The 18,611-nt window shown below is 46.6% G+C and overlaps 1 protein-coding gene across 1 annotated transcript in view; it reads right to left on the bottom strand.

Moving 5' to 3' along the window:
• LOC119110029 (rhomboid-related protein 4) overlaps window positions 1-18,611 on the bottom strand; it is a 48,959-nt gene that overhangs the window by 1,981 nt on the left and 28,367 nt on the right. The window contains exon 7 of the mRNA XM_037233776.1: window positions 3,731-3,840. Coding sequence (XP_037089671.1) covers window positions 3,731-3,840 — 110 coding nt within the window. The remainder of the gene's footprint in view (window positions 1-3,730; window positions 3,841-18,611) is intronic.

The raw sequence follows: 18,611 nt of genomic DNA, 5'->3' as shown, positions 1-18,611 counted from the left end.
AAAATTTTCAGAATAAATTAAAAAATCGTTGGCCTCTTATCATTTAAACCCTGTCATTTCATACGCCATGCGGCGATCAAGGTCAATAAAAATGCTATCGTAGGATCATTCATATCTACAAGCGTTTCCCAGATATAAGGGGTGCTTATTGACTCTCAATCAACTAGGTAAAGGTACGATGACGTTATCAATGACGTATGGAGGAACATACTATGCGGAGTAATTGTATTGTCCAAGGCAGTCTTTTATAAAAAGAAATACCAATAGTTATGACTGAGCTTGTTTCTTCATATATGATGCTTGCTTTAATGTTTCCAGATGTGAAACATTCCCTTTTCAGATGTGAAACAAACAAACAACAGAGCACAATCATTTCCTCTAAAGGATGGAGCATCCAGCATTTGTGCACAGGCGCAATGGCTGTGTGCTTGCAAAAGCTCCTCCATTTTAGTGGGGCTCAATTTCGAACGCTGAATTCGGTGCATTTGCACTCGGAATTCGCTCATTAATTTCAGGGTATAGAAATTTAACCGCCTTTAGCCGCTGCCAAAACAACGTAGATCAGTCACATTTTCGTAGAACCTAGTACAGCCGATTGACACGACAAAATACTTGTGCTCCATCTCAGTACGAAGTAGGTCAACATAAATTAATCGTGGTGCGTATCAACAGACGAACATTACCATATGGCCAATCTCGCGCGCCCGCAGCCCTCAACTGAATGTAAACAAAAAATCATCAACATAATTGCCACCACCATCGCTGCGTTTGCAAGCTTCTGTCAGTGCTGACGAGAGACATCCTCGCAAAACCATTGGCTAGAGCTAGCGATACCGTTCCAATGATATCGATGTGTTTGGTAGTGAATATTGCTTGGGGCCACCCGATAACTTTATTCTGCCACACATACCAAAGATAATTTGGCGGCTGTGGCAATATCTCGTCACGGGAGGTGAATTGGTAGAAACCAACGGCACCAAATTTTTTATCGAAACTCCCTACCGTCCCACGTGCACGGTTAAAAATCCCAACCTGACGGGACACACTCCCATTAAGTGTAATCGCCTTTTCCAGTCGCCAAACGCTTGAAGTACAGTTTGGCAGTGGGAATTGTGACTGTAGCATCGGCTACGTCCCTATTTTCAAGGCCTCCAAGACAGGCGTCCGTGGTGGCAACTATCCACGGGGAGCAGAAGGCAAGAGAGATTCTGCAGAGTTCAAGATCATCGCCTGTGGTTGCGACACGCAGTCTGCTCGTGAACGAATGACACAGCCGGCGTATTTCCTGTTCGGACACCCTGGCGGACTTAGCGCCTTGCATTAGTTGCGGAATGACGGCTTTATGCAGAAGTGTGCGGCGCGTGAGTCGAGTCGATGCATGAGACGGTGCGACAGCGCCATGACAGGCCAGCACGTCCAACGTCCCAACTTTCAACCGGTACGCTGCATGACGACCAGGACCTCGACGTTGGAAAAAGAGGTTAGAACCGGCGTCACGGAGGCGAGCTATTTTCGTCCGGCCCTACTCCGTTGAAATACCTTGCGGACGTCTCTTCAGGAGAAACCATCGGTTACTGAATGCACACTGTCCCATGGTGTTTGAGACGGCGCCGCCGACCGGACATGCGGGAGGAGGGGGGCAATGGACGGCAGCTACAAGTAATATCGCTGCTGTGCTGTCCCTGAGGCGGCGCTGCCGGCCCTACACAGGAGTCGCCGCCAGCATCACAACTTAAGCACCTAGCACGGTGCCTTGTTCTGTCTCTGACCGCGCTGGGACGGCCAGATTTGGACGGCTACCGTCGCGATGAGTTCCATAGGCACATTAAAGCTATGCATCTTGTACCACAGGCTGCTGCCTGTAGCGCGGCAGCTGCATAACACCTGGCAGGTATATTTTATAGATGTCAAAACATATAACGTGCATTTCCTGTAGTAACTCGCAACACGCTTCACAGCACAACGGATGCATCGTCAGGCTATGCATGGTTAACACATACACACACACACACACACACACACACACACACACACACACACACACACACACACACACACACACACACACACACACACACACACACACACACACACACACACACACACACACACACACACACACACACACACACACACACACACACACACACACACACACACACACACACACACACACACACACACACACATATATATATATATATATATACATATATATATATATATATATATATACACAAACTGCCAGTTGGCGGCAGCGGGATTCGATCCTACGCCTTGACATCGCGGCACGTGAAAGTGTACGCTTTACGTAATAGCTCAAAAAGGCGTGCCACGGCGCACACTTTTAATTCCGGAAATGGAAAGAGCATTGTTCAACCTGCATTTCTATGCAATTTTCATGCATATATATGTATATGTATATAGCATATATGCAAAAATATGAGCATATATGTATATAAATGCTCCAGATTTCGAAAGCCGTGGACCTGCAAAAGGACATTTTAACATGTGACTATTTTGTTTAGTCGTGAAACATGCGCAATTGGTGACATACTTTATACTAGGCTTTGGACCGCTCCGTTCAAACACCATCCATGATTTTGGTCTCGAACGGTACCACGTTCGTCCACTTTTTAGCCTGCTGCGCCCACTTCTCTATCTTTGACTAAAAGCCTGGCTCAACTCTGGCACCAAACGGATTGGGCTCGACTCGTTGTGAATGGACAGATAGGTCTGAAGAGGGAAGGCAATTTGATCGAATTAAATGACACCATTGAAACGAATTGGAGCGATGGCCTGGGATGAACTGTAAACATGTGTTCTGGATTGGGCGGTGACCTTCGCGGCCTCCCCTCGGTCTCGGAGCGAACAGCAGATGCTATTTCGTGTGATTCGAGCGTGTGGGTTGGTTGGTCGCTGTTGCGTGACCTGGCGCCCTGTTTTGTGAACATACTCGCATGCCCGGAAAAAATAAGCCCATTGTTGTGCAAAACCCTCGGGAAGTACGCCGTCTGTGCAATATCAAAATCCATAAACCTATCTTGGTTTATGTATTCTTGTATCGCACAGTCAAGGTCACTGTTAGATGCATGTATGGAGGTAAGCCATTTTAAAGTAAATGCACAGTGCATCGCTGGTTGGAATCGAAACATTGTATTTCTTCCATAAATCCATCCGATCCATCAAATCCTGCTACTGATCGAACCGAGGTGTGAGATCCTAGGTCACAAGAGCCCCTGCTGACATCCCCGAGACGTTTGGCGACGACCCGTCCCCCAGTCACGACACTAGCGCACGCTCCGAACCGAGTGGCGGCGCCATTACCCTTGGCTGGAGGACATCTCACTTTTGGACGGCGTCCTCTGCCAGAGACGCGTCGCAGTCGAGAATCGGGGCTTCTAAGGATTGCCTCAAAGCATGACGCTGAATTCCCAGCTCGAGGATGTTGCGCGTGGAAGCGGGCGCTGGAGCGCTTTCGAGCTCACAATGGCAGCGCCTGACACCAACTGGCGTCTTTGCGTCCGCTGTGCCCTACTCGATGGACGTTCAGCTAGGCGCTGCTGGCCTCCGTGGATAAGGAGTATGCGCCCTGGTGATCGGTCCGGAAGTGCTCGCGGACGATCCAAAGATACGTCCGGAAGTGGCAGCCACTATTAATAGGTTTGAAAGAGCCCTGGGGAACACAAGTTTCTATTCGGCTTGCGCCTGCTCTGCCGTTTCACCACACCCGCCATGATGCGCACCATGTAGGGACAGACGCAGTCGCTGTCTGTCATCTTGAGGGCGTACGCGCTGTCAGAGAAGTCGTCCTGTACCGGCACAACTGCTTCGAGCGCGCTTTTGGATGGAGGTGATGTCAGACGAGAAGCGTCGAGGAGCGCGCTGTCCCGGGCTGCGACATCCGATGCGACCACCTCGGCGACTGGACGAGGACGCCGAGTCGCACCAGCATGCCTGTCCTAAAGACCGCTACCGCTAGGTGTACTGCGAAGCGGTCGACTGGTTGGCTGGCTCCATCAGCGGCCGTTTTGGCTCTCATGAGCCCATCTTAACCACGACCGAGAGGACGCTCCTCACGTAGGAAGAGGACGCTCTGGTCTCAGCCGCCACTTATCACGGCCTCGACCTAGAGCGACTCAGCCTCCCTTGCCAAATGTTAGTGTATGTGGCGTCAAGCCGGAGAAAGACGCCACTGGCCTCACTCGACGACATGGTGGCACCATTGCGCGATGAGGGCCTGCGGCAGGTGCTGCCAGCCGCTGTCTCGCTGCTGCGTTTGTTCCTGATCGCTCCAGCAACATCGTCCACGGCAGAGGGGGAGTTCAGCCTTCTTCGTCGTCTGAGGGGAAGGCTGCGCTCCACTGGGCTAAGAGTGGCTAAATCACGCCGTTGTCCTGACAACATACCCAGACGTCGATGCCCTTGATCTGCGGGTGGAACCGAAGAACTTTGGCTCGGTGCCAACTCAGCGATGCAACACTTTCAGTCGCTGGTAGACCGTCATGTTTGCGAGTGTCCACCGCCGCCATCCAGCGTTCGGCTGCCGCCGCTGTCGTCCAGCGTTATGCTGCCGCCACTACCACCGCCGCTGCCGTCTAGTGTTAAGCCGCCGCCGCCATAGCTTCTGAACAGTGCTGCACCAACGCTCATAACGGCTCCAGCGAGGCTACGTCTAAATTACGCGAGAGTGCGATGGTCACCCCTCCCTCAACTGATGAGAAGAAACTGTATCTTTCTTTTTACTCTGATTTAAAGGTTGTGCTATTTTTGGCTGAAAATACATAGGCCGAAATCCGAAGAGCCTCATTGTTATGTGGTGCCCTTCGATCTTTCTCTTTCCTTTGGCTGTTTCAGAGAACTGAGGGGGGGGGGGGTATAATGGCAATGGCCTCCCCACAACGCGACAGGAAGCGTAAGCGTGTTCGTTCCCCAAAATGGTTGAATATTTTACTCAAAAGTGGAGTGAATCCTACTCATTACCAGTTCCTGACTCAATAAAAATTCATGTTATAAAACAGAGAGAACTTAAACCCAAATTATGGGACGGATATCCTCGGACTTTTTAGAAATTCTGGACTGAATCCAAACAGAGGGGCTAAACAAATTGAGCACTAATTTTTACCTAAACTTGGCGGCTGAATCGGCCCTGGGTTCCACCCCGAAAGTTTTCAAGAAATAAACACCCCTGCCTGTAATAGGTCACAGACCCCTACAAGGTGTGTCTAATTTGTATACAAAAAAGTCGCCATACGATGGCCGACATCTATGCAAAGTTTGACTCAGCGTAGTCGCGCTGTTCAAAAATTATTTTGTAGTAACATTAGGAGGGTGAAATTGACCTCACACACCCTCACCCGAGTGACTGTTGAATGAGAAAAGCAAACCCTAGAGACACCATGAAATGTCATGTCGGGAAGTGTGGTAACGTGGAATAACACGTAGCACAGACCTGGGCCATCTGTTGGTTTCTCCATTCCAGAGATGCCAACGAGCAACCGTGGTGCAAATGTAAACAAAACGTCAGCCGTCAAGGTCAACCGACAGCTGTTAGAATTTCGAACTCATTTCGTACAACAGTCGCCACTTGATGCTGTATATATATATATATATATATATATATATATATATATATATATAAAGTTATCATCGTTATAAGTTCCTTGCATTGATAACATTAACGGGAGGCCTCTTATTTCCAAAATGGTTGCCCGAGGAACGCCAGCTGGACAAAGGCAACCGTAAACAAACGTCCTCCGACAAGGCGAACTGACAGCGGCCACATTACAAAGTCAAGTTGTTCAACAGATCATCGTTGTCTATTCCGTATGTATGGACTTTTCCACTTTTTTGCCACAAGAGACCACCGTTTAGAAGGTAACACCTTGGCACGAATTTTTTCACCCTGGTACACATTGATAGTAGCACCGAGTTTTCTTTTTCGTCTTCAGACTTCTGTCCCCCAATTTTGAAGGTGCTTCAAGGTCGGCTGCCCCCGCTGGGCCAATCACAAACGTTCTTTTATTCGCACCGGTAGGGGTGCGCACGGCGAGCCCTCACCGAAGCACGTTGGTAGCACAACCATTCCACGACAGGCTTTTCCTTCTAGTCCGTGGGGTTCACGTGTTAAAGGCTTACTTTTCAGAGCTGTGAATCCAATTCCATCAGGCCAATTTTGACGAGCCTGGTACCAAACGAAGGATTGTTCACTTGCCTTGAGCCAATCCACCGAACTTTTGTTTCTAGAGAAACCGACCTCCCACGGCCTACCGGGTCAAAGTGAGAGGAGGTGGCCTCTTGCACGGTACGCCATATTTTTTTGTGTGTTCGAAGCAGTGGTTCCAGCACTTTTCTACCTGTTCGCTATGTAACATGCGATGTTTGCTATCAACCAATGCACTGTCAATGCAGTATAGTGTACAATTCCTTCAGAGTTCCTACCAAAAAGTATCGGCGCAGCATTAACTCAAAGTTTAAACATATTCACTATTGTGGCGTGTGTGCCATGCCACCTCCAGTCACCCGCTGCCAAATATTTAATATAAACTTGAGCCATTACCCTACATCACAAATTTGATGTAACTCCAATGTCATGCTGCAGTTGTTATACTGCACTTTACTCTACCCGTTATCTATTACCCTCTTGCATGGCGGTTGTCATGACGACGGATGTCGCGACTGCAGAGAAGAGGCATAGCTCCTGCTTTGAAGCGTTGACAGCGTAAATTATACACGAAAATAATCAAAGTTGATTTCCTTTATTTGCACTGACAGTGCCGCAGTAGCATTACCCAAAGCTTTTGTTAGACGTAACAGGTCCGGAGGTTTCACTTAGAATACGCGCTTGAAATTGCCCCAAGGGAGGAACACTACGTTTCAACCACGTTGGTTTGCGTCACCTGGGTATCACAGTTGACGCGTCCGAAATTCACGCAGCCTTATCCACTCACCGGGCTGTTCGAGTTACTTATCTGCGGAGGGTTAAAAGACAATACCGCAGTTCCCAATGAGATGCGGAAGCCACGGAAACAAGGGGAAAGGAAACCTATTCCGATAAGCGCATGAGATTCCCAGGATTGAATTAGGCGGACGGAACCAGGAGAACATGCATAGATTCACCATGCATTCTTTGTTGTCTCTAGTCGAACAGCTTGATGCGCGCGTTGACCTCATCTTTGCCCACGTTGCTAGCCAGTGTTTGCCGTGTTCGACATCCGTGCCCTACGAGGCTGCGCCGGTCCCCGGTGTGTGCAGGACCAAGTCGATTTTCTTTCCAGGACTAGCGTGGTTAGACAGAGTGGGAAGGTATGTAAGAACCCGGGTCTTGGCCGAGCATCTCATATGTTCCGCTTGGTCCAATAGAGCAGCTGTGCTGTTGGGTTCGGCAGTTGTTCTCTGAGAAAGTTCATATACCTGCCGTGCTCGCACCTCCGGGGCTGCATTGGGAGTTATCGCAAACTCGAGCGAGTCAGCGTTTTCAAGAAATCGCATCCGCGTGCTCCCTAGCCGCGTTCCAAGCCACCGTGGAGCGCGAGCCTGCGTTCGGATCCGAGGCGGAATGCTGGAGACGGTCAGGCGGGCTGACGGACGGCTGCTTCGTCTTGGTGCCTCGCCTGACCTGGTCGTGGGCCGCAACAGTATGCAGATCAGTCACCCCGGAGCTCGTGCCGACGTCGAAACCCGGTGGTAACGGTCCGGTTGCGGTCATGTCTGAATAGGAGACGGCTGTCACGCGTGGACGCCCAGATTCGAGGATGTCTGATGCTCGGCGTCGACGGTCGGGGCTGGACATGCTTTGCATCTGTTCTGTGCAGCTTGATTCGATAAAGACATGTCCTCGCCTGACAAGCCTGAGAAGAAAATCATTTCGTCAACTGGTCTAATTGTCCGTAGAAAAGGAATGCAAACTGTATCTTTGTCGGAGGTGCCATTAAGTGTCACGCGCAGAGGAATTCAAAAAGTTAGAAATGTTGCCACGAGGATTGTGTGGAATGAAACGCAGACGGTAACAACGACTCTGAAATCTGGCGGGCCCCAGATCTGGCGTCCCTCCCTTTCACTAACTTCGAGATAGGGAGGGAGGTGCTGAAGATGTTCAAAGCCCTACGATGCGAATAATCGTTTTTGGTCTGTACAATCTATTTCATACCACGTTCCTGTCTTTTTTCTTTGTTTCTCAAGGGAGACTCGCTCCTCCATGTCAAAGTCTCCACCTGCTCATTTGCCGATTGGAGGCATCTAACCGAGCCCTTACCGTGCCGCGGCAACCTGGAACCGACTGTCTCCGACCACCACCATGTCTTCATCTCTGACTTCTGAGGGATTAAAAATTAAAAAAAAGTCACTTCAAAGTGCAAATGTTAGGACGGGCCAGTATATTGTATATATGACACATATGCAGCTGAACATTGCATGCCGGGAGAATTTGGTTGTTTCAGTTCAGTTCCAGAGTGACAGCCACTTTTTATAGGGTACCATCGTTGAGCCGAACTGGACATCACCTCAAATAAACAGACTCACCAGTCCTTATGACTTGCCATTTTCAGTGCAGGCCTTCCTCCAACGCAAATCATGCAATGCTACGCCATTTCAGGTCGTGCTTTAAAGAGAAAAATTTCAAGTTAAACGTCTTTCCTTGACTGCATTTATATAAATTGCATTTGATACGAAGGTTAACAATGTTTTTATCGGAATTCCTTTCAATTCTGGGTAGCAGAGGAGATGAATCAAGCTCACTTGTAACTGTTGGCTTACAGTTTTAAGTGGAAGCAGACTCTCTAGACGGCATAATGCTCTGCTAAGTAAGTATGCTTATCAACGCGACATGGTTTAATTATGTCATGGTTCATTGCACAACATTCATTGATACCCAGCTGACAGCCATTATATCTAGAAATCGCGCTCACAAACGCCAGATGTAAACGCGTGGGCAATTGTATGTTTTGCCCTTGATCACCGCATGGCTTACAAATTGGCAGAATTTGAATGACATTATTATGACGTCATGAATGCAGCATGACCTTGCAATATTCTCCCCGATATAACTTTTCTTATTTTCTCGGGCGTGTAGCTCAAAGACTTCGCATTCAGATCCTCCCATTCCATAAGCTATGCGGCGATCAAGGCCGAGAAAAATCTAGTGGTCGAGTCGTTGGTATTTGGCGTCCGTGAGCACAATTTCCAGACATAACGGCCGTCAGTTGGCTCTTAATCTATGTTGTGCAAGGTGCGATGACGCAAACGTTGATGTATCGAGGAGCATACTTACTTAAAAGAGAATAGTGGCTATTTCTCTATTTGCTATTTTTATATTTCTTTATTATCTACAGCAGTCTTTTCTACTTTAAAAGCACATCAATAGTTATAAGTGAGCCTGCTTCATCACGTCTGATGCATGATTCAATATCGCCAAATGTGAAAGATTTCCTTTCAGGATGTGTTAGCTTTATACCGTGTTGTTTTATTGTTACAGCGAATTTCCTATTTGGGTTCTCTGAGGCAGGTGTTTGGCAGCGCAGCGCAGTGGTGGCGGTGTGCGTGCCTGAACACCTTGACAAACGTCTCAGCTGCTCAGTGCACTCCTGGGTATAGCAGTGGATGCCTGAGCTGTCGCTTAGTGTAGGCTCTACGCTCCCTAAAACGGACTAAATCGACTAAGTTGATTGCGCAATTAGAGCACTTTACGGGTTGAAATTTAAGGTTCCGGTCCAGTCCAATCTGGCCAGTCGAGATCCAATCCGTCCCCAATCCCTTTTTCCTAGATTTCTTAATCCAATGCCGCCCGGTCCGCTGTAACAATGCATGAGATGAATCCGTAACAATCCGCTCCCATATCAAGGCCTTTTTTTTGAAAATTCCGCGTAACTGGTTTAGCTGGGCATCTTAGATTCTAGAAACTTGTTGAAAAAAATGTACACTAGGTTGCCATAAACTAGTGGGTGCCAACATACGTACCAGAGCTGGTTGCCTGTTAGGAGTGCAATTTTGCATGGAGGGTTATACAAACAAGGCCCATCACATTATCTACACTATCACAATCACATTGGACAAAAATGCACGATTACCACCACATCAAAAGGGCCAAAATCAGTTCTGGTTTTAACAATTAAGGGTGTGAGAGCGTCATTTAAAATTTACCGACTCCACGTTAAGTACATCATACCTTTACATGCTCACAAGCACAGGACGATGTTCATCCACCACGCCTTTTGAACACCTAAAGCGCCCATCTCACCCGCCACCTATCGCAACCGACTCACCTATCACACCTAATAGGGAAGCAACCCCGACGGTGGCAATTATCTTCTGTCAGATTACCGGCTACTTGATATTATGACCCACAATGCGACCGTGCACTGCCTGCAGTGCCCGCTCATTCCTTCAGGGATTTAAAAGCATTGCGTCATTTTCAAAACTCATTCCGAAAAATGTTGGCTGCTACCAAATTTACCCTTCTCACTCACACTGTGAACATGCCGAAAACAATTTCGATATGCAATCGTGCATAGCACTGCTACATTGTACTGCCTTCACGACTTTTGTATGCAGGCGATGATTGCTCTTGAGTCATCAATGTCATAGTCACTGCCACTCGCGTGAGATAGTGGGTACTGAGAAAAGTGGAAAGTATTGCTGTTGGTGTCTCGGATGGCACTTTGTAATATTTGTATCATGGGCCTTGTGTGCGCTGGCAGCTTCATGACTTCCCTGTATTTTTCCCATTCAACCATAACTACATGCACTTGTGATGTCTCCAGCCTTGTGCGAGGTCAGCATGTTTGAAGTGTCATTTCACATGTAAAATTGCCCTGTTATTTTTTTAGTAAAGCAGCCTAATGGCTGCAGCACGTTCCATGACTGTGGAAGTGGAAGATGTGTTTGCATCTTTCTCACCTACGTTTGTGGATTCCCAAAACAGGTTGAGCAAGTGATGCCACTTATTGGTTGTCTGCTTTGCTGAATGTGATTTATATATTGTATCATGTGTTTTTGGTCAGTCATATGTCAGATAGGGGGTAATCACAAGGATGCATTCTTGACCCATATTTTCATAATGGAATTCATTACGAAAGCAGCATGGATTGCAGTACAAAAACCATATCATTGTCCATTATTCATTGTACCACATTGGTTGACCACTCTGTCAAGCCTACGGAACAGCAGCTTATAATTTATGAATGACTGGTAGCAACTGATTTAACGATGCCAAAGGACTATCAACAGCAAGAATGTCATTGTACCACAATGGTTATTTCTGGGTTAATTATAAATTGCATAAATAATGTTAAGCAATATATATATATATATATATATATATATATATATATATATATATATATATATATTGGTAGCCTAACCTTACCATCCTTACCATAGCAGTAGCAATGCTTTGGCAATCAACTCACAGCAACGTTACAAATGTATTCATTTTTGCATGGCACCGCATTTCCGGGTACAAACAATAAAGAAAGTAACTACTGTGCGCATCACATGATATCAATGCCAAGACTACAGCACCGCAGGCAACGATGGGCCGACAATAAAGAATTGACAAAATCATATTAATAATCAGCCCCAATCAGTTTGAATAATCAGCTCCCATACCTGGAAGAGAGTGGGCACTTTTCATTGAAGACGAAAATGAAAACTTTGGGTATGGTAGCTTTATAACTACGGATGCGCATTCACTCGGATGCGTGTGTAGCCGACAATTAGGTACGTACACGAACCTATGTACCTACGAGAACACACGCAAATATTTATCAATTCAGCAATCAAACAAACTAAATTCAGTAATCATACACACTGAACAACCTCACTTAGCACAGTTGAAACTCTGCATTTTCCATTCAAACAATGAGCTCCAGCTGTCATGCTGGGAGCAGTGAAAATGTTAGATGATTTAGAGGTTACGCATTTTTCATACCATACCCTGGCACGGGAGGATATTTCAACGCACGCAATCATTACACCAGGAAACATTTTAACATCTATCGATATTAATTTAATTAGTCAATCAAATATTTTGCTTTTCGTATGTTGTCACCTTAAGCTTTGCATAACCTATTCGACCAGTTCTATCTAAATTTAAGTAAGCATTAGACCTGCCAAATACTCACTTAGGTGGCTTGACCGAGTTATGCGTTGTGAGCAGGGCTGATGTGCTCAGCAACATCAACGGTATGGCCATCGGCTGGAGCACAGGGTGGGGCGACGCCACTTAGTTTTATGCAAGGCTGGTAAGGCGAGAGAGCCGGTAGCAGTCCCGGGCGCGGGAATTCGTTATTTTCCAACAAAAAAACGTTGTCTTCGGGATGGGTTTGAAAGGACTAATTAATAGAAATGAGTCAGTATTACTACTGCCTGGAGCGATTCCATTCCCTCGTCCAAAGATGGGATTAATCCGGCTTGATTGTGATCCGCACCCGCACCTGCTCTTGAATATCCTAGACGTCACTAGGGAAATCAGCACCAAGGGCCGAACGCGGCCACTCGGGGTTTCTAATTTCCTCGCGTTTGTTACATGGGTGGTTGGGCACTTCGACACATATGCAAGTGATGCCCCCCATTTGAAGACATTGAAACAAGCATCAGACATGATGAAATAAGCTCATCTATAACTATTGGTATACTTTTAAGGGGGAATACCTTGACACTCACTTCTAGTACTTCAATCTCCCGAGAAGTGGCCGCAGCGCCGCGCGGTGCTTGAAGTGTTTGTTTAACCAAATATTGCGATGTGCTCGTGTATTGGCATGTCTCGTGATTTTCTTGCACAGAAGGTTGCAAATCCGGCTCAACATTCACTGAAGGTCAATTGACGTTCGTTTTATCTGGAAATCGTGCTCACAAATGCCAAATATGACTCATTCCATGATTAAACTCTTATTGGCCTTAAACGCCGAATGGCCAAAGGCTTGGCAGGATTTGAATGGGACGTTTCTATGGCGTTATGCACGCTTAAGTAACCTTGAAGTCTTCACATCTTCGCGGGCGTGTAGCACAGGCACTGGAAGGGCTTAGGTCGATTGGCGCGCGCTGATTTCTTGGGGGAAGGATTTTATGGATGAAGTCGCGCGAAATGGTGACTCCAATCTCCTTGTTTTCCGAACACCTACGTTTCAGGGCACTGGGGCGTGAACGTGATCCGTGAACAGTGTTTAATAGAATGCTTATATTTCTTGACATACAACAAATTACTTAGAAATGTCGTGTTATATTTACTGTTGACGTGTTTGATTGTGATTGGCTTCAAAGAACATAAAAATGATGGCAAGTTTTATTAAGAGTCATTTGATGAGAATATAAAATTTGTTGCAAGTCTCATCAGGATATATTTCATAAGGATAGCAGATAAAATATGTTGCAAGTTTTTATGGATGTTGATACACAGGGATTCACTTGTGTGAAGTGAGCCAGGTAAAGTGGGCCTTAGATGCAATAACGTGAAATTTACTCTTAACTCATTTTGCCACCGCACCTGCGTTTTCAATCCAGCGGGCTAAGAGCATCATATTTCAAACGGCGAAGAGGGTACAATATGTCTTACATATCTTGATTTTATACATGCCCATTAAATAGTTTATTTACCCAGGAAAAGAACAAAGATTTCATCGCGGGACACAGCTGGCAAATATCCATCCGCCCCATGGCTCAGTTGGTTGGAGCGCCTGCCGCCCGACCCATCCACCCGTAGCGGACTGGACTCCAGTCGCCCTAGGCGCCCACTGTTTGCCTTCGACAGGTATGGCGTGCGGCCGATGGCAGCATCCGTTTTAAAGACCAGGTGACATGGGCCCGAACGTGTCACATCGCAGCACGTGAACGCATCGTGTTGCGCACCGCAGCACGTTAAAGGGAACGCTCCACATTTGATGATATTGAGGCAAGCATCAGATATGATAAAGCCCACTTGCAGTGATTGGTATACTTTTAAGTGGAAAAGACTGCTTCAGACAGTACGATTCGCGCCCGCGTATATGTTATGTGTTCAGTAAACATGCTCCTCAATGCGTCATTATTTGTCACCGTCCCTTGCACAACGTTGGGAGCCAATTGACGGCCGTTAAGTCTGGAAACCGTGCTCACGAACGCCAGATATGAACGCCTCAACATTTGTATTTGCCTGGCGTTGATCGACACATGTCTTATGAAATGACAGAATTTAAATGACGTTATTATGACGTCATGAATGCCGAGGTGGCTATGAAATGCTCCCCATTTTCGCGGGCGTGTAGCTCAGAAACTAGAGGACTCAAGGACAGGGATGTGAACAGCACCGAAATTTCTAAAAGATGTCTCACTCAGTGAAATCCACATATGAATTCGGAGCACTCTCTTTAAACTTTCGCCTCCAAATTTCGTCGCCGAACTGAAATCTCACGATTAAATGACGGGGGTCAGTGCTTCACAACAAACAGCGCGTAGCGTTGGCTCTTATCTCAGAAATCCATCCGTATGAAAGGTTCAGACTAAATAAAAAGAACTCATTCTTTATTCCAGCCCGCCAAGCACCAAAATCGTGATAAATTCCATAATACTGGAGGATTGAACCGGGGCTACGCAAACCAAGCAGCAAGTTTTGGTTTCCGCAGATATAGAGCCTTTAGCTATGAGAGCAGTTCAAGCCGGCTATGAATTCGGACATGATACACATTTTTGGATTGGTCAGATTGTGATCAGATTGACAGTAAAGCCAAATGTCGGTGCCCATGCGCTGTACTTAAGTACGATGCACTGATCTTCAACTGCTCTACACCACAAAATTTCTCGTTTTTATAGATATGCTCTTCATTACGCCATTGTTCGATTGCGTCGTGGAACATTTGTATGACGTTGAGGTACTGTCAAGCTAGCTGTGTGAGACTGACACCCTAGCACTCACTTGACGCACTGCAAACCTGCCTCGGGACGACAGTGGCGGTGCTCGAAGCGTTGGCTGAGTGAAATATCATTGTGTGTTCTTGCTTTGGCGCTTTCCCGTGGTATTCGTACCTATTTGTTAGTTTAAAATGTTTTCCCGAATTCACATGCTCGGTAATGACGTAATTTGTAAGTTACTCGATTACATGCCCTCTTTTGATGATAACTAGAAAGTGAGGAAACCATGTCCAACTTCTTGCGCGATTTAGCATAGACCGTGATTCGTGATTAAAACTTGTGCAGCTCGCTGAACATTGAGAGCAAATTGATGTCAACTATATTTAGAAATCGTGCCCACGGACGCCTGGTTTGAGCGGCCGGGCGACCACATTCTTCCTTGCCTTGAACGTCGCCTGGCCTATCGGGTGGCAGGATTTGAGTGACGTTATGGTGTCATGCCTGCCTGAACGGTACTGAAAGCCTGCACGAAATAGCATGCACGCCTCGCCTGGCGTTGAGCTAAAAGCTAGACGGGTTTAGATCTTTAAGGGAATATCTCATTTTTTGTATTTCACGTATTGCTACATCAGACACGTGCGATTTGATTTGTGTTACTAGCTTTCTCGAAATCCTGGGCAGCTCAGAATTTTGATCTGAAGCATTCGACCATGCGGAAGAAATCTCATTTAACTCCCTGCACACCTCTACAAAGGTGATACATTTCATCTGCCTTGCTTTTCCACGTATGTTCTGTAACCTATATGTCAAAATATTTGCGTCACAAATGCTAAGGAAGGTTGAAACACTGCTTATATGAATGGATATGCCAACATGAAGCAATTATCCTGCGAATTCAACGAAACGTTACTTTATGACTTTGATCTCTCCTCTGAGGCGTATACCACAGTGGTCCTTTTCTGAGCGCGCACTGGCTTTTGGGAATAGGAGTATTACATGATCCACGTGACGTGCTGGTTCAAGCTTCAACTAACGCGCTTCTCGATAACAGGCACTCGCCCGCCGGGTAAATCACAGAGGTTCCTTTATCCGCATCAGCAGAGGTCCGCAAAGTGGTTATCATGATGACTGCGGTCGCAACTGCAGGGAAGGAGTGTTGTGCAGTTACAAAGCGTTGCCAGCTTTATTTGGACTCAAAAATAAATAAAGTTGATATTCATATTGTCTTGATGGTATTGCAATCGCACTACCCAATGGTATTATCAGATGTGACAAGTCCTGAGTTCTCACCACAGTATGCTTTTGAAACATGTCCCAAAGGTGGGATACTCCCTTTAAACACCGTACGTGCCTAATGCGCACGTGTCTAATGCGCGCGTGTCTAATGCGCACGTGTCTAATGCGCACGTGTCTAATGCGCACGTGTCTAATGCAATCGTCTGGTGCAGTCGTGTCTAATACACTTGTGGCCTGCCCTGTGAGAAAGGCAGGCCTGTGAACCGCACCGAATAATCTTAAGATGGCGATTTCGGCTCAAACCCCATGCAAATGTGGACCCCCCCCCCCTACCCTTAGGCTTAAAACGCTGCATCGAAAATAGCCCCAACTTAAGATGCGTGACGCCACAGGATCTAAAACTAATGTTTTTTGGTATGATCGGGCTGCGATTTGTCATTAAATCATGCATTGACACATATTGCGAGGAATATAATTATCGAGTCATCTCTACGTCATTGATTATTTTGAGGATGCTCGTACTGAAGTTTATCAGCACCAAGCAATCCAGGCTACATATTTCCACAGAGCTCGGTGAGATGAGACCCATCTGTTTTTATGTTTGGAGTTGTCCGAAGAAACGTTAAAGCAATGTTACAGGGCGTCGCCGTCTCGCATCCATCGCATCCCCAAGGCTCGGTCGAGCTTGTGTTGACAACTAACAGTTGGCAACGCCCAGTCACACACCCATTTAAAAAGAAGTCTTCGAAGATCAACTTACACGACTACGACAGTTCCCAAACTATTTCTTACCAGTTAAGCAAAATTTTGCATTGACGTTACAAAAGTACAAAACGAAGTTCATGCTAAAATTGTGCCGCTTACCATGCGATGGCTATCACAAGCACGCTGTTTTCTAAACAGTATGCTGACAAAGTGCTTCCCGTATCACACATGTACCGATTGCAGCTCGGTTACACCTACAGGTCTTATTACCATGGCCTGAGCAACGAAATCAAATGTGCTCGCGGAAAAGCCATGCTGTTTGGCATATATGTTTCAGTGCTGCTGGGCGGCGTGCAGTGCCTCAAATGTTAAAGGCCAACCAAAATGTCGATACAGCGGTGCGTGATGAGAGAGAGGGCAGAGACGTTTGTGTTCCAGTTGAGGGTCCAATCGAAGATTCGACCGACATTGTTTGCTCCCGAACTGGGAACGAGATAATGATGGCGAAATCTGATTGTGAAACGTCAAGTGGTGCGCACGGCTTGTTGACTTCCGAACAATTTTAGCTTAGTTTTGTCTGCGTTCGCCCGTAGACTGTTTAATAAATCAAACAAGAAGAAGGGCCACAACACTCTTCATCCGCACGATGGTTTTTTGAGCAGAGTTTAAAGCTGGCCACAATATTGAAGTTACCCGCATACTGGACCGCCGCTGCATAAAAAAGCGGAAGAGAGAAGGTGCAAGAACGTACGAGGAGACGAGAGTTCACAGAGCGAAACCTTGAAAGACGGCCATGTGACTGGGAAGGCTTGAGGAGAGGTTTGTGACGCCACGGTCAGTTATTGAGACACTGGGGACGATTTGGAAGTTACGCTAAAGCATGGTTACGGTGCACAGTGCGCCTACCAAGCCCGGCTTTTGCAGGAACGGTGGAGAGTGGGGGTAGTTGGAATGAACGAATGATCTCCAAGTTTAAAGATAGCATGCACTGAGGAATGTTACCGAGACATGGGAGTCGTCGCTTGCACATGCTGTCCTCACTGCAGGGCCAATGGCTGTTCTTGCTGGAAACGACGGTCCATAGCTTGGTGAGGATGACGTAGCGTTAATGAAAGAGAACAGCCCCCACTTGTGGCAAGTGACGTGACGTTAGGAACTGACGCGTAAACCCGACTCATGGGAGAATTCCGCTCGGTTTAAAATTGCGTAAGTTGTTCTGTGCATTAGCGTGGAACATTAGATAACGCAGTAGTACTAGCCTTATTCCTCGGAAAACAGGATAATGGAGTTAGGTTAATATTTCGGCAACATGCCGTTATCGAAACAATAGCGGAAGTAAATTCACTTTTTCTGTTCACTTCTGCTATTGTTTTGATAAAGGCATGTTGCCGAAATATCAACCTAACTATATCTCCATTCTTCTTGATGGACACTATATCTACTGGGGACATGGTTTCGTAACTATATCCCCATTCCTGTTTTCTGAGGAATGAGACCAACATTTCTGTCTTATCTGTGAAAAGTTCACTCGTATAAATTATCTTAGACGTGTCTGAGCGGTAAACTGTCCGTAGACGCATTAGTTTCTTTCATTTCAGCTGTTTAACAACCCATTCCGGCGCATAGAAGTCCTGCTATCATCGTTTTTTCTCTCAAAATACTACGCTCACAACAGCCATCATAAGTTAAATGAACACAACAAATTGTATTTTTTCTACCTCTCCTGTTAGCGCCGAGGGACAGATGTGGCGACCTTGCCGCGTTTTCTAACAGCATTGTGCACATATTACGTTTTGGGCTACGGGGAAGCCTCGAAGGAGGTGTGCTGAAAGACTATCGGCGTTGATATG

This window comes from Pollicipes pollicipes, unplaced genomic scaffold, assembly GCF_011947565.3.
Source record: "Pollicipes pollicipes isolate AB1234 unplaced genomic scaffold, Ppol_2.1 Scaffold_7231;HRSCAF=8579_pilon_pilon_pilon, whole genome shotgun sequence".
Taxonomy (NCBI): Eukaryota; Metazoa; Arthropoda; class Thecostraca; order Pollicipedomorpha; family Pollicipedidae; genus Pollicipes; species Pollicipes pollicipes.
The sequence above is the reverse complement of the archived record's forward strand: the minus strand, read 5'-3'. Positions and strand labels throughout refer to the sequence as shown.